This window comes from Triturus cristatus, chromosome 7 (genome assembly GCF_964204655.1).
Source record: "Triturus cristatus chromosome 7, aTriCri1.1, whole genome shotgun sequence".
Classification (NCBI taxonomy): domain Eukaryota; kingdom Metazoa; phylum Chordata; class Amphibia; order Caudata; family Salamandridae; genus Triturus; species Triturus cristatus.
In genome coordinates this window covers 461,746,475-461,763,744 of record NC_140590.1, presented here as the reverse complement: position 1 = coordinate 461,763,744, position 17,270 = coordinate 461,746,475, and the positions used below count along the sequence as shown (strand labels likewise).

Genomic DNA, 17,270 nt, shown 5'->3' with positions numbered 1-17,270 from the left:
TAGTTTATGTGTTAATGATGGCTGCTGGATTGAATAAAGTGGAGAATGAATAAGCCTAATCCGAAGCCTCCGGTCCTGACATAGAAATATTTTTGATGCTGAAAGGTGCCACAGTATTTTCCACTTTAGACCTTTCCAGTGCATATCACCTGTTTGCATTACATGAGGACAGCAAACAATATAAGTCATTCATTACACCAGAAGGGGCATACAGATATAAAAGGATGCCATTTGTGTTAATATCGGCATCAGCAGTCTTTGAAAGAGTTATGCATAGTCTGTTCAAGGACGCAAAAAATGCCTTATACTTTCAGAACGATATTCTTGTATTTGGAACCCAAAGTAGAGCATGCTGAGACTTTATGTAAAGTATTAACCATTTTGCAGAATTATGGGCTGATCTTGACTAACGATAAGTGAATTTGAGATGAAGTCAGTTGAATATTTGGGCCATAATATTGGTAAGCATTGAATTTGAATGAAACCCAGTCTGATTAAGGCAATAGCAAATGCTCCAAAACCTCAAAATAAAGATCAACTTAGGTCATTCCTAGGTATACCAGAATATTATGCTAAGTTTATGCTGTTATTTTTGAATAAGATAAAACACACAAGTAACTTAATGGAAAGAAATCAATATTTCATATGGGATAATGAATGTGCGTCTGAATTTTGTACGTTGAAAAAGGACATTGCTGCTGTCCCAGCACTGAAAACATTTGATTTTAACTATGTTTCTATTATTATGGCGGATGCCAGTAGTGTAGAAATGGGGCAGTGCTGTTTCGAGATTGTAAAGGCAAATTGGTCGCTACTGCATTTGCCCCAAGACCGTTGAGAGGAGCAGAACTAAAATATTCTACTTTGGAAAAAGAAGCATTTGCATGTTGGTGGGGCATTATGTACTTTAGGAAGTGTGTATATGGTACTAAATTATTGAGTGAGGACAGAGCATCGACCGTTGGTGGGTTTGTTCACCACAAAGGGTTATGGAAAGGCAACTCCTAGAATTATGAGTTGGTAATATAAATTGCAAGAGTTTGATTTCCTAGTAGAATATATTCCTGGAGCTAGGAATGTACTAGCAGACTGTTTGTAAAGGTTCCCAGTTGAAGAAAACAGTGAAATGAGTGTTGTTGACAATAATATGGATAAAGTGTCCATTTGTGAAGTGTCTGTTGGCTGCATTAAGGAAGATCAAGGCAGCATGTGATAATGATATTGAGATTCAGAAAGTTTTGGAATATATTATATCAAAGTGGCTAAATAAGAAATCATTTAGATGAGGATTTATTATCCTATTTCTCTATTGCCAATGAGTTGTCGCAACAGAATATTTTTTTATTACGGGGTGAGCAGTTGTTTGTGCTGGTGAGATTGAGAAAGTCTGTTCTAGATATGGCTCACGAGGGACATCCTGGGATGAGAAGCATGAAGAAGAGAATTCGAAGAGAATTTTGGCGGCCAGTTGTTGATAAATGTATAGAAGACAAAGTAAGATCATGTACTGAAAGTGCCATTACTGATAAAACTCAGAACGTAGTAACCTATGGCAAGGCTCCCATATCTAGACCAAGTAGAGTATGGGAGAGCGTTTCACTTGATATAGCTGGGCTAATATATCTATCCATAAGTCGGGTTTTTGCGGTTGTTTTGATTGATCAACTATCAGAATGGCCAGAGGTTAAATTTGTACATCATGTTACTTCTAGGGGCGTTATCCAGTTCCTTAAAGACTTTTTTGAAAAGGAAGTATTTCCTAAAATTCTAGTCATAGATTATGGAGTGCAATTCACATTGAGTAAAATGAAATTGGTTTTAGAGGAATATTTGATGGAACATATATGCAATTCGGTATATCATCCTCAAAGTGATGGAATCGTAGAAAGGTGGATTAGGGTATTGAAAGAGGGTTTGCAACTCGCAATAGCTAATAGTAAGGATTGTCATTAAGCTCTTAAGGAGTTAATATGGAGTTATCGTGTCACACCTAGAACTACAGGTGATGAATCTCCATTTGAAAAACTGAGAGTCAAAAATGTGGTGTGCAGCTTAAATCAGGTGTGGACGATGGATATACAAGATAAAGTAAATGAAGGGGTATTGAAGCGTTAGGATTGCAGATGGATCATGGTGGGGGGAAGTTCGAGTCAAAAGAAACGTAGGAATGTTTGTCAACCACTTAGAGAAGGGTACTGGGTGCGCGTGAGAAAGGGAAGATATGTAAGAGCAGGTGAATCGGAATTGCCAGTCCCCATGAAAATTGGTTGAGTTATCTGATGGTAATGGCTGGAGCATGAGAAAAGAGGTATGATTACCTAAATGTCTGTGGCCAAAGGTTGATATGAATAGATGCTATACCAATGAGGGTTCAAGTGGTGATGAGTTCAGAGTCGTAGTAACCAACAGTTTAGAGAATGGCTGAAGAGGGTACCAGCATGGTACAAGGATTACCAAATACAAAGGATGAATATTTTATCCAATTGTAATCTTTTCCTATATGCTTCAAGTTTATTTAATAGTTTGATATCTTGCCTATAAGGCAATAAACACAATTCATATTCAATACTTAATCTAAAATTGATAATACATCATAATACTTACAACGCCCTTTGATGAATAAAATAGATTGATCCTCAATGTATACATCTATACTACAGCTATAGCTATGAGCAACTCATGGCGACTAGCCATTCTAAAACCACAAACAGAAATGGACCTACTGTATGACACTATCTCATATTACATTTTAAAATTGGTTTAATTAAATTACTGATACGGCGGGCCGGGAAAAATTCTGGTAGCAGGGAATAACAAACCTCATCTAATTTTTTTATTTAAAAAGTGTGCGAAATGCAATATATGAGGTACCTTTACAATTCACACTTCATGTTCCCCATCCCCCGCTGGCAAGACAAAACCTGGCACAATCCAGAGGGCGTTTTCTTTATCCAGTTGTAATTCATCCTTCGAGGGTATGGGGGAAATCTTTGCATTAAAATCACCTACCAGTACGATTGGCACATTGAGGAAGGTAGGGTTAACCTGGTCCATTAATGCTACCAGATCTTTTAGCTGTTTATCCTTCAATATTTTGCATTTATTTGTATTGTTTGTATATATTAACGTGTAATTTTATGTGCTTATTAATATAGAAATAGGCAGTTAATATTTATTTGTTTATTGTAGGAATAAGTTGTATGATGAAGAGGGATGTGTGACATCTTTAGGAATCTTGGTGGCTGGAATCTCAGATTAGAATGTAGAATAGCATGTGACTGAGATTCCAGCCACTGACAGTTGGCTCGGGCTTCTTCTCTCGTAGGAGGTTTACTTCTGTTGTCTATGCATTCAACAAATAAACTTACCTTCCTGAACCCTGATGCGTGTAGAAAGCTTATTGAAGAACGGAACGTAATGAAGTGCCACAATTCTGAGGCTGCGAGGTGCGGCAAATAAGAAGTAGATATACATCCTAAATTAATGGTGCAGTATTTATCGACTTTAGAAGGTTGAAAATGTATGGTTTCAAACTTACAGCATGCAATGTCGCGCACAGAAGTAAACAAAAAAGTGATGGAAGGCAGCTTGAATTAATCAGTGCATAAAAATTACTGTGGCCGCAATCCATTCCATCATTTTTTCCTACCATGCCACCTCAAAGAGGAACCAAAAGCAACCCAGGCCGGTTTTGGACCAAGACTGATTTTCATTTGGCTGTTTCCTGTCGAAGATGGCTAATTATAGACTGAAACATGACCAAAGTAAATACCAGTGGCTAAGATTAGTTGAAACATTCCACCATCACGTTTTTGTTTTCATCAGTGTGACTCCCTAAGTGCTACGAGTATGCCCAGCAATGGGTCCTGTGCTCACTGTGCCTCTGGAAAACTAAGCCGCACCTTACTAGCAAGGCCCAGAGAGGCCAAAATGGGTCTGGAGTTGCTTGTGTTCTGGTTCCAAGGGGATTTTGCCTGGCAGTTTGGCCTGGAATGTTGCTGTTGGAGCAGGACCAAGACTGATTTCCATATGGCTGGTTCCAACCTGAGGTGATATGGTGGGCACAAAAACAATAAACTGGAATGCATCTCTAAGTAATTATTATAACTGAGATTAATTGAAGCATTCTACCATCACTTTTCTGGTTTCTTAAGTGCAATGTCTTAAGTGCTAAGGGTATGCCCAGATGTGGGTCGTGTGCTCTCTGTACCACTGGAACCATCAGCTCACCACTGACGAGGCCTAGATACTCTGAAACTGGTCTTGGGTAGCTTATGTTCCGGTTCAGATGGGACCTGGCTTGGAAGTTTGACTGGACCGTTAGTATGGTGCAGCACTAAGGCTAATTTGGAAAAAGCTGGTTCCTTTTTTAAGTGGCATGGTGGACATAAAAACGATAGGCTGAAATATTGCTAGAGTATATTACCAGTGGCTGAGAATAATTCAAGCATACCACCATCACTTTTTTGTTTTCATTATTCACACACAGAAAGCAGTGGTAAATACTTCACTGCTTGAGACATTGTGCATACAAGTTCTATAGCTGATGAGAAAAAGCAGTGAAGATCATAAACACACTCTTCTTCATGCCATAAACATGTAAAATATGCTAATTACAGCTATAAAATCTTGGTACTAAATTCAACAAGATTGGAGACGGTAACAGTGTCAGTTACCCCGCTTTGAACCAAATTCCCTACCAAAAAATGTATTCAACGCTTATAATTAAGCTAACCAGAGTACGGCCAGTTTAAAGCAAAAGGCATAATAGTTAACTTACAAGCCCTTTGTTTACAACCTTGGGATTGCTTGACCCCAAGATGGCTGTGGGATGTAATAAAGTAAATGCAATTAGGAAGCAATGTTAGGGTAAGGGTCACACTTGAGTCTTTCCAAGTAATAATAAAATGTCTATTGAGAAAAAAAAGATTGATTGGAAATTACTTGAAATTGAACTACATTGCCACGCTTTATTCACTGCTCAGGCTAATTAATCTTTAATTATGCCTTGGGCAGATTTTGATGGGTGGGGAAGATTCACTGTAGCCTGCTTGGGTTGAACTGTGATGGAATTTCATACTCTGGCTATATAGCAGAATAATGCTTATGGTATCTTATTGTTCTCACTGCACATCCTTATTTCCAGTCTAGAGAGTTAACTGCTGCATGTTGATAGCTTTGAAGATAGTGTGACCGGTTTTGATTGTGATGCATGTGGGTAGATGCCATGGTTGGTCTCTTGAGTTTCTGAGTATATTTGTTATATTTGGTCTAAGGAGATTGGCTTCTGCATCTAGAACTTTATCCTCCCCCACACCTTCCCTTACCCTTTGTTCCCTTTCTGTTACCCATGTCTTTTTATATTCTAAATGTAGAAGTATCAATCTACATTAATTTTAGCATAACTTTGCTTCCACCAACAAGCTATAGTTTGATGTGAAGTGTTTAACTGTATGCCCATTGATATTCATCAGTTAATGGCGATACGTTATATGGCGTCACGATTTTTCAACTTTTATATTTGTACGTGCTTTAAACACAAAAATCGAACTGCTTTACTACTTACCTTTTCCTTAATAATCAATAGAAACCATGTGTAGTAAGTAACTATTAATTTAGACATCCGGTGGGGCTGTTGTCTTGGAGTTATTTTAGCACACTACGAGTATTACCACATTGTTCATGTTTAGGAATATCTTACGCGTGAATTATCATTGAATTTATCTCATGTTTTAAAATGCTTGTATTGTTTCAGGTATTGATTACAAGACCACTACAATACTTTTGGATGGCCGTCGCATAAAATTACAACTTTGGTATGTTTACATTTCTGTTTTTCTGCTACAAAGATGATGAAATAATGTATCAAATGGACGAGGGAACTTGATTATCATGAATATGTCCTGCTTTTGACTGTAGTGAAAAGTTGAATTTTAAGATCATTTATTAGAAATAATTTGTCAATTTAATCTTATAACCAGGAAAATGTTCTTTTATCAGTTTAGAACATTAGATTGTAATCAATACCAGAATAATTTTCAATATATTTTGAGCCATCAGCAAATACAGTGATAAATTGAGCTTGAACCGTGGTCTGACCTGGAGAATAGCACCACAGGACTGGACCGACCAAGAGCATTGGGTTTCTCCACATACGAAGCACTTTTTTTTCACAACAACCTCTAACAGGCTTCGGAACACGGCAAACTGTCATTGAAGATTTTGATTTGATAGAGGCTTTAAGCCGCAGATTTCTTACCTTAGAATTATTTCCAGGGGTCAGACTGGAGCCAGACATTTTTCTGTGAGCAGTACCCCTGTGCGCCGGTAGGTGGCGTCAATCAGCTCCACATGGTGTCGTCGGAGTTCACCGCACCGGATGTGATGTGCGATGTGCCTATACAGGTACCACAAAAGCATGCTGATGTCGATTCTTTTATTTCTGCTGCAGTCAGGACAGATCCGGAGAGAGCTACCCAATCAGTCAGTTTTTGACTGAGCTTTTTTCTACTTTTGTCGAGAGTTTAAAAAAAGTTTTTCTCCTAGTGTAGCAGGATTATCCTCTAGGAAGGCTGGCTTCAAGCCCTGCGGCACCTGTCACTGACCGATGTTGGTGTCGGACCTGCATCTTGTTTGCCTTTGGTGCCTCGAGCGCGACCATGACGTAAATACTTGCGACAGCTGCCACTTCATGAACTGAAGGGCTTGAGGGACCTTGAGGAAGCAGCCCCTCAAGCTCCAGGTTGCCCCTTGTTCAATGCCACGGCGGTCTCGATCCTGGTTCAGAGGAACGTCCAGGAGCCCAAACTCTTCTTCGCACTCGAGGTCATCGGGTCTCTGGGGTAAGTCTCACCGTAAAAAGAAAAGCAAGAAGTTGAAGAGGTCTTGACTTCACCTTGTCTGTCGGCAGACGAGACAAGCGAGCATCGGCATTTGAGGACTGGCTTTGCAGTTGATCCTGCGCCTTGGTAGGCTCCTTGCTTCCCCTAGTTTCCAGGAGCCTCGCCAACCCCCGCTCAACTTTGAGCAGCCCGCTCCCACTGGTGCGCCTTTAGGCTCTGTGGCCCCTACAGGACCATGCCAACAGCTCCGGCCCCAGAGGCAGCTGGGCCTCTTGGATCCACGGATGGATCTGGACTGGTGCTGGTCGTACCACCTCGACCTTCCCCGACACCGGTCCCGATGGTGACGCTCTCTGCGTTGCTGTTGCCTACTGGGTGCGCCTCACTCATTCTGATCCTTACTCAGACACTGACCCAGATAGGCATCACCCGACGCCGACTGGAGCAAATCCTTCCTTCCTGGCTGGAGCCTGAGCCCTAACCTTATGGGCCAGGACTTGAGGAGGATTGGGAGGGGTTGCTTGACCCTGAAGTATACCAGCCCCTTTGATCCACACATGGACTGGTGTGAGGATTTGGCATAAGCCAGCGGATTAGAAACCTTCACAGATACTGGCATGCTTTCTCGCCCTACCATGGCTACGGAGGAGGGAGCATCACTTGCAGTGGTTGTGAAAAAGATAGCCAAGCTTTTGGACCTTAGCCTGCCCTCCGTGGCAGTCAAAACAAATGTCTTGATGAAGGTGCTTTAGCCGGGAGTGTCCCCCTCAGAACCGCTTCCCCCCTTTTAATGAAGCCCTTACAGACGTCCTGCTTGGGACCAGGTCCAACAAACCCTCCACATGTGCTCCTGTGAACATGAAGATTGCCCACTGCCACCACCCCACTCTAAGGGACCCCAGCTTCCTCACACAACAACCTATCCCGGAGAGCTTGGTGGTCCAAGCTTCCATCTCCCAAGACGCATTCCTTACCGTACCACTGGATGGGGAATCCAAGAGGCTGGACACATTAGGGAAGGAGATGTTTTCTTCCAACAGCCTGGCACTATGGTCCATAATCAACCCATGTCTTGCGGGCTGCTACTCTAGCACTCTATGGGATGAAGTTGCGCATGTGATTGGGATGGTCCCGGTCCGTCCTCTTCCAGGCTGTTGCAAACTGGAGAGATGCAGCCTAGTTCACCATCTGATGTGGACTAGCTACCACGACTCGCTGGGCAGAGTGGTTTCATCGACAGTGGCCTTACGGCGCCACGCCTGGCTGAGGACAACTGGATTTTTGGGCTATGTCCAAGCATCGCTTATGGACATGCCCTTTGATGGCTCCCTTCTCTTCTGAGACATGGCGGATTCAACACTGGAGCGCTTTAAGGACAGCAGTGCTGCGACCAGGTCCTTGGGCCATTCAATGGCCTCTCTCCACTGCAAACCCATCATTTGCGGCCATGGAATGGGCTTCGAGTGGCATCTATACCCACCATGGCGCGCAAGCTTCCCAGCCTCTGCGTGGCTGAGGATGCCGTATCCAGAGACCTTGTGGGTTGGTAGCCAGAGGTCCAACCACTACCCTCTGCAGCCGTAGCCCACAAACTCTTATAGTCTGCCATCACCTGCCCCACTGGCAGTCTATAACATCAGACCAATGGGTTCTGCAGATTGTCTGGAGGGGGCTTCTCCCTCCCCTTCAAGACTATCCCTCCACCCATGCCAACTGCTTGAAACAGGCTGATGGAGTACCATCTTTCTTTGATCCCCAGGAAGTGACAGCTATCTTGGACAATGGAGCCATAGAGAAGGTGCTGACACCAGAAGTAGGTGTGGTTGCTATTCCTGTTACTTTCTGATGCCCAAGAAGGATGGAGGCTTTCGTCCTATCCTAGACCTGCCCCCCTCGATTTCTTCGTCAAGAAGGAGAAGTCCAAAATGCTCATGCTCACTCAAGTCTTGTCTGCCGTGGATCCGAGAGACTGGATGATAGTGTTAGACATGCAGGACGCATACTTTCCCATTCCCGTCCTGCCTGCCCACAGGTGTTAACTGTGGTTCACGGTGTGCCAAGAGCACTATCAGTTTGTTGTGCTTTCTTTTGGTCTTACCAGTGCACCTCGGGTGTTCACCAAGGTGTTGGGTTGGTTGCAGCTCATCTACGGGGATCAGGGGTGCCAGTCTTACCCTATCTTGACGACTGGCTGTTAAAGGCAGGCTTGCCCCAGGCTGTTGTCTCCCACCTCCAGACTATGGTGGACCTCCTGCATTTACAGAGGGTTCACTAACAACGTACTAAAGTCACACTTGACTCCCTCTCAGACACTCTCTTTCATCGAAGCAGTTCATGACACAGTGCAGTTTGGGCCTATCCTCCCGAACGGCGAGTGCAGGATAGCCTCTCTCCTGAATTTCGGTGAGACTGACTCTGAGGATTCTGGGCCTCATGGCCCCCTGCATCGTGCTGGTGACACATGCCTGCTGGCATATTCTGGCTCGGCAATGGGACCTGAAGTTCTAGTTGGCGCAGCATCAGGGAAATCTCTCCGACATGGTCCTGATCTCGGAGGGTACTGCAAAATATCTGCAGTGGTGGTTAACAAGCAGAGATTGGGTCAGCGGCTCCCCTTCCTCAACCAGATCTGACGGTGGTGACAGATGCATCACTCCTGGGATGGGAGGGCCATCTGGGAGGGGTGGAAATCAGAAGCCACATCAAGCTTCTGGAGCTCTGGGCTACCTGGCTGGCATTAAAAGCCTTTCTGCCCTTCATCAAGGGAAGGCTAGGGAAGGTGTTCAGAGACAACACCACCGCTATGTGTTACCGAACAAACAGGGCGGGGTGGGGTCGTGGACCCTTTGTCAAGAGGCGCTACGTCTCTGCACATTGCTGGAAGATCAGGGCATTTTCTTGGTGGTTCAACACCTCGCAGGCTCTCTGAATACCTGGGTGGACAAACTCAGCTGAAGATGCCTAGCGGATTATGAATGGCATCTCCATCAAAGGTGGTGCAAGGTCCCTTTCAGCAGGGAGGAGAGCCTTGGTTAGATCTGTTCGTCATCGCCGAGAACACACAATGTCAGTAGTTCTGCGTGCTGGAGTTTTTAAGGCGGCTCTCACTCAGCATCGTTTTTCATCTCGAGTGGAGCTCATGCCTCCTGTACGCCTTTCCGCCCATACCACTCCTGCGCAGAGTTCTCAAGAAGATCAGGAACGACTGGGTACAAGTCATCCATGTGGCTCTGGACTGGACTCGGAGAGTTTGGTTTCCCAAGCTGTTGAGCATGGTCATCGGTCCTAGATCAGGCTGCCCCTTTGGGAGGATCTTCTGTCGCAGCAGCTGGCGAGGGTTAAATACCGGAACCTGTTAACGCTCTGCCTTCTTGGGTGGCGACTGAGTGGCGACAGTTGACAGCAGTCGACCATCCATTCTAAGTCTGTGATGTTATTCTGGTAGTCAGGCATCCCTCAACCAAAATGGTATACGCCTGCTGTTGGGGCACATTTGTGCAGTAAAGTAGGTCGACCCCCTTTCTGCTCCCCTTTCTCAGTTTCTTTTTTTTATTCCTTTCCTTTCTCAGTAGGACTCTGCTCTGGGCACTTTAAAGGTTTATCTTTCTGTTAATTCAGCCTTACTGCGGTTACATGACCAGCCATCCCTCTTTAAATCACCTATTATACATAGGTTCTTGAAAGGTTTGCAACATATGTTTCCTCCTTCTCCCTTTATCATGACTCAGTGGGACCTTAATCTCGTCCTGACGTTCCTGATGTGCTTTCCCTTTGAGCACTTGCACGGCTGTCATCTCAGGCTTCTTACCGTCAATAAGGCCTTCCTGGTGGCAATAACCTCTACCCGCAGGATCAGTGAGCTTCAGGCTTTGTCATCCAAGCCCCTATACCTGAACATCTACCCAGACAAACTGGTTCTACGAACTAGAGCTTCCGTTCTGCCGAGGATGTGGTCCGTCGGCTAGACTGCCGACTTTGGTGCTGGAAACCAGGGTTCGAGCCTCGGGGTCGCGTCCACATCCTGTGATTCTGGGCAAATCACTTAATCTCCCCGTGCCTGAATGTGTAATGTAAATACGGTGCTCATGTAAAGCGCTCCGATACCTTCGGGTCGAGTTCGCGCTATATAAATATGCAAAAAAAAAAAGTCAGCACACCCTTTAATGTATGTCAGTCCATCATTCTGCCTACTTTTTACACTCCTCCACATCCCTCTGAGGAGGAGGAGTGACTACACCGGCTGGACCCAAAAAGAGCGTTGTTGTTCTACCTTAACTGCACAAGAGAGTTCCAAGTGGATGACCAACACTTCATGCTGTATGTCAGCGAAAAGAAGGGAAAGGCCATGCAGAAGCAGACCATCTCCCGATGGATTATGCTGTGCATTGAAATCTGCTACGTATTGGCCAAGCAGCAAACCTCCTGAGGGCTTGCCTAATCTTTGCACCAGAGCCAAGGCTATGACCACTGCGGAAGCACACGAAGTCCCAGTCTGGACATCTGCCAGGCACCAACGTTAGCTTCTTTGCACATGGTAACAAACCACTACTGCCCGGACAGTCAGGTGCACTTTGCCTATTCGGCCCTGTAGGACTTTTTTGTATGAAATTGTTTCGTAGACCCACCTGCGGAGAGGTATTGCTTGGGTATCTATTCTAAGGTACGGAATCTGCGGCTAGAAGTCTCTAGCAGATGAACAAGTTACTTACCTTCAGTACCGCCTTATCTAGCAGAGACTTTAGCCATAGATTCCTTACCGACCCACTCATCTTTCCTGCTCTTCAGACGGATTTCTAGGGATAGGGCTGTTCCCTTTCAGGGCCCAAGTTTTTCACATTAGTGGTCAGTATTCTTTGTGGCTCTGCGCTCCTGGCATGGAAAGTCCAGAAAAGTAACTGACGTTCGCTCGCTGAGGTGGCCCATATATAGGCACCGTGCACGCCAACTCTGGCGTGGACGATGCCGATGACGCCACACAAAGCAGATCGACGCTCCCTACAGGCATGCTGGGATACGATCATGGAGATAATTCCGGATCCAGTCTGACACTTGGGGATAATTTTAAGGTAAGGAATCTGCGACAAGATAGTCTCTCTACCAGATAAAACATTACCGAATGAAGGTAACTTGTTAGTTTAGCATGCTATCAGTCTGTTAGGTTCCACAAGTACTAAAACCTTTACACAATATTAAAAACATACTCCTTTCTTAATTGTACCAGTACTCGTTCATTCTGAAGTGTGAAAACTGGTAAATAAATAAAAACCAATTTTTGAAAAACAACTAATGCCATTTTTTCTTCTAGGGATACATCGGGTCAAGGAAGATTTTGCACCATCTTTCGTTCTTATTCCAGAGGAGCTCAGGTAAGTCTTAAAGCTTTTATATGAAATCTCGTCCATGATGCATGCTGTTTTACAAGACAGTAATAATTAACGTTGTGAGGCCCTTTAATTTAAACCGACAAATGTGTAATTACATTGGTATTTTATGTCCTGTTTATGACATATTATCAAATGCTTTCGAGAGGAATCGTAAAAACTAAACAGTGGGGTGAAATCTATGTGTAGCCAACCTACAGCTTCTTTATAGGATGCTGTAAAATGCTTGACCTGTGCTCTGTAGATAATCTTTGGGATTATTCCCTAAATCACTGCTATTCTTGGACCTTCAGAATATGATAACAAGGCGACAGAATATTCCTGGAGCGCTCAAATGAAGAATGATCCGTCATAGACGTTGTAACCTTCAAAATAATGTGTAAACTATTGTGTAACAAACATAATCTGCAAAACAGTAATTCTAAGGACTGTAGCCCCAGTGCCTTTTTTTAGTATAGTGTCACTGAGATGCCTAGATCCACTAATGTCTTCCATTAAAATAGGTTTTATCCATTTTTCCAAGTTTTTGATCTTTTATCAAGACACAGCCCATGTGGTGATAGGATATATATATATACATATATAATTAAAACGTGAAATCCTTGCCTATAGACTGTGGCATCCATCACTATGACTCACATTTTCGCAGTAGTACTTTCTGAATTGATAATCCTACATAATATTCTATGATAGACTACAGTGCCCATACAGTATCACCCTACCACACCCATGTACACTATACACATTCAATTGAATTATCTCTCCCTTGTTTACTGTAATAAACAGATGTTTATATGCGAATGAGTACAAACTGCATCAGACGTTAAGACTGGCTTGAGTTTGTTAAATTACTCTTACCTTGAAATTGCAGGTTGCAGTTTGTGACCCCCTGAGATTGACTGCCAGTGCAGAGATGGAGGCTTGTAAGGGGCAGCAGAGTTCCATCCTTACATATGCATTCCCAAACAGGAGACGTTTTTTAAAAGCAGCTCATGTCCATTAAAGTGACTGGTGCTGCTTTCAAGTTCTCGATTTGGGAACACTCCTTGTACCACTGCCTGCTCCTTCCGAGGTGTCTAAAAAGATTCCCAGATGGATAAATTCCCTTTTGAGAATCAGTTGCCACCCCAACTCAGGGTCAATGACTGATCAATGATCTGTGACTGTAATTATGGCCACAAACCTTTGATGCATTCCTCTGTGAATCCCAAGTGGAGGAGATGATTTTTCTGTCCACCACCTATTTGTCATTCGTGATGAATCACAAAAGTCTGAGAGACTTTGATACATTTTAAACGGTGTTTTGCCGTTGCAGACCCTGTTTTTTTATGAATTACAGCTTTCTTGGCTGCAAAGCACCTTTATATATGAAGTGCCTAGTCTTTTAAGATTACAATGAGTAGGTGTTGGCTTTGTCCCTTTTTACAGGGTCATCCCATAACTTTTTTGCCTTCCTCCTTTATTTTTTCTGACCGTTTTTGTTGATTTTATGACTCTGGGCATTTGTTGATCAGTGCTAAAGTGCTCGTGCTCTCTGTTGTAAACGTGGTAAGATAGGTCTACACCTGTTTGGCATATTTAATTTACCTATAAGTCCCTTGTACAGTGGTATCCCATATACCCAGGGCCTGTAAATTAAATGCTACTATTGAGCTTGCTGCGCTGCTTACGCCACCCACGAACTAGCCTTTCAAACCTGTCTCTGGCCTCTGTCGCTGCAGGGCCTGTGCTCGCAGTTTACTGCCGCAGTGACGTGGCATGTAAAGGGGTTGCCACGTCTGCAACTCCCGTTTTATTACATACAAGTCACCCCTAAGGTAGGCCTTAGCTAGCCCTATGGGCAGGGTGCTGTGTAGGTAAAAGGCAGGACATATGCCGTAACTGTGTGGCATTTCATGGTAGTGACAAACAGCCTATTTGGTTTCTCACTGCTGTGAGGCTTCCCTCTCATAGGTTTGGATTGGGGATTTCCTGATATGTGCTTCAGTGATAATTTCTGGCATGAGAGGGGTAGCGTGATCATGTTTTGTATGTTTTGTATGTTTGGAATAGTAGTGACAAAACCTGCTTATTGGTGAAAGCGGATTTGTCATTTCTGTGTGCTTATGTGTCTTTGTGCCCTGCCTGGATGTGTTTTCACTGTCTGGATTTGACTGACCGGCGAGAGGGGATGTGCATTCACTCTAGACAGTCGAAAGTGGAGTTGAGGTGTGTCCTGCCTTCCCTTGTTGACTATGCGCTAGGCTGAATAATGGCTGCATTTAGAGTAGCAGGATGAGTTTCCCTTGCACCTGAATAGGCTTGGTCTGCATTTAGTGTGGTGGAAGGAGTTGCACCTGAATAGGGCTGTGCCTACCTTCTACAATGCTTTCCGCCCCCCCTGTTGTGTGTCTGGGGCCAGGATTGAAATGAGAATAGGGTTGTGTGCACTTCTGAACAGTGTTTGAAGTGCTCCTCAGAACAAAGACTTTGGAACTATAAGTACAGGGGCTGTGACCCCATGAAATCAGACACTGTGTGGACTTGTAACCAGACACTGCTGGCCCTACAAACTGCCCATTTCCAGAAGGAACTATTCTTCTGCCAGGAAGGATCACCATTTGGATTTCTTGTTTTGCCAGATTGACCTGCTGCTCACTGATTGCTGGGCTGCTGAAGGGACTACCACTTTGCAGTTCCTTATGTGCGGGTCTGCGGCCTGTTTCCCTGGCTGTGGGCCCCCAGAAATCTTCTAGGGCTTTGTGGCCTGCCCCGTTCAATTTGAGACAGCGTGTGGTGAGTGCTGTGTTCTTCAGCCGGTTTAATACTAAAGCGCAGTTGGAGCGTTTTAAAACATCGGGAGCCCGATGCCAAAGCGGTTCACTGAATCCAAGCGCGCCCGCTCTTCAGCTGAGCGAGCACCGCAGAAGTACCAGGCATTGCCTGGCAACCAGCCACAGAAGTCGGGGAAGCAGCCGCAAGAACCTCTGTTCAGAGTGGCCCGCTCCAAGTCAACCGGAAGGAACCAGAGCCTTGCAGGTACCGGGCAGCCACCTCTCGCCAAGGAGGAGGAAGCGAAGGGACTTGCTGTGGTCCCGCACCCCAAGGGGAGGAGGTGAGCATGGCAAAGAGAGGCAGACCACCCCTCCCACACCTCAGGGGCATTTCCTCTGCCACCCAGACTGGTGTGTCAACCTACCACTGGTTGAAGCAGTACCTCGCGCCTGTGTCACAGAGAGGGCCTCTCAGTGCGACACGGGTCTATTTCTTGTTAGCATGGTTTTGCTTTAGCTGCTGTTGTGGAGAAGCAGCAATTAACTGCAGTAGCTCCGCATGTTCGCGGGCAGTCGCACTCCATTGTGTGGCATGCGGTGAACCCAGTGAGGTCTCCCCGCAGGAGTAGGGTGTTTATGCCTCACCCACCTTGTATGCACATACCTGGGAAAGGTGCTTAGGGGCCGCCTTGCTCACTGCCTCCCTGGAACTGAAAGGGCCATCATTCACGGGCACTCGAGTGTTTGTTACGGCTCCCGCCAATTACCGCATGATAGGTAGTGGATGCGCAGGGGAGTTTGTGGCCTACGTTACCTCCCCGCAGGTTTTGCAGTGTGTGCGCCCACCTGTTTTGGTGTATCTCAGGGGCACTTGCCTTGCATTTCTTTTGGGCACTCCTTGGCTACCCCGTGTACGTGCTAGTTTTGCAGTACTGCATGACCTGGTTGAACCTGGATATACCATTACCCCTATTTGGAAACAGCTGGATGCGGTTGGGGTTTCACTAAAAGTACTTTAAGGACCTTAATAGAGGTGTAGGTGCATCTATACCCAATGGATACTTTAGGCCCTTAATGTGATAATTATGTGAGAGGGTGTATCTTGAAAAGTCAGTATGTGCCTTATTCATTACAGGTTACCTTGCATGACTGCATTGGAATGATAAATGTCATTTTGATCCTTGTAATGACTGTATAATGAATATCGTCTTCAGTTGACTGTATTAAATGTGCAGTAATTATATTTCTGATCTGTGCAATCTACAAGCATTTACCTGATTGCACTAACTTCGGATGTTATAACAATTTTCCTATTTCAAAATTATTGTGTAATCTATGTGACGTCATGACAAGTGCCTAGTGGCACAGTGATTTATGTGATTATGGTCTAAAATGTTTTATGAATAAAGGATATTTTATATAGCCTTGTGTGGAGTCTCTTTTTGTGGTGTGCCTACTGTGTCATTGTGTGTGTGTGTTGGGCAAACGCTTTACACATTGACTCTAGTGGTGTGTTCTGCCTGGCTGAGGTGCATACCCTAGCCAACCAGAAACCCTATTTCTAACAGTAGGTCATTTTGTAGTTATGCTATTTCAGGTTATCGGGAATTTGTGCAACTCATCATTGCGTCTGCCGATAGTACATCATAGCACTCCAACTGTCTGGAGCAATCACAGAAAGACCTGTAGCTTTGGTTGTAGAGTGTGTGGTTCTAATATGTCCTATGTGGAAAGCATTTGCATTCATACTAGCTGTGCAATATGTTGCTGTGTTAGAAGTATGAATTGGTGTTGTCTTATGAAGAGTTAAGGATCACTTAGGTGTCTTAGGCTTGCAGAGCCCTTATAACTATCTTGCCGAAGGCCATATGTGTTGTTCTGTGGTAGGAAAGGTGCAGCATGACACAAATCAGAGAAGCTCAATGATCAGACAAAGACAACATGAAACTAATTACATTTTAATGCTAGATACCACTTCAGGAGAAATATAGAAATAATATCTAAGTGCCATAAAATATGCTCAACTGAGCAATGGAAATTTGAGGGTACAGGTCTAGACTTAAATGAAAAGTACAAGTATTTACCCCATTTTCACCACATTGCCAACCTTCCTCTACCAAGTTTCCGTAACCGGAACTTAGACGGATCTCGCGGAGACTATTTTCACCCTTCCCTGATTGGCCGCAGCTGAAATATCTGCCGTGACGTCCCTCCCTCCCTCCGAATAATGTAAGATGGTGCCCGGGGAGCTGCAAACAAGCGCCTGGGGCTGAATGAAGCGCACCGTAATGCCA

The 17,270-nt window shown here is 44.5% G+C and overlaps 1 protein-coding gene across 1 annotated transcript in view; it reads left to right on the top strand.

Moving 5' to 3' along the window:
- Positions 1–17,270, top strand: part of RAB40B (RAB40B, member RAS oncogene family) — a 291,119-nt gene that overhangs the window by 102,715 nt on the left and 171,134 nt on the right. Inside the window, exons 3-4 of the mRNA XM_085616788.1 lie at positions 5,756–5,816; positions 12,148–12,208. Coding sequence (XP_085472914.1) covers positions 5,756–5,816; positions 12,148–12,208 — 122 coding nt within the window. The remainder of the gene's footprint in view (positions 1–5,755; positions 5,817–12,147; positions 12,209–17,270) is intronic.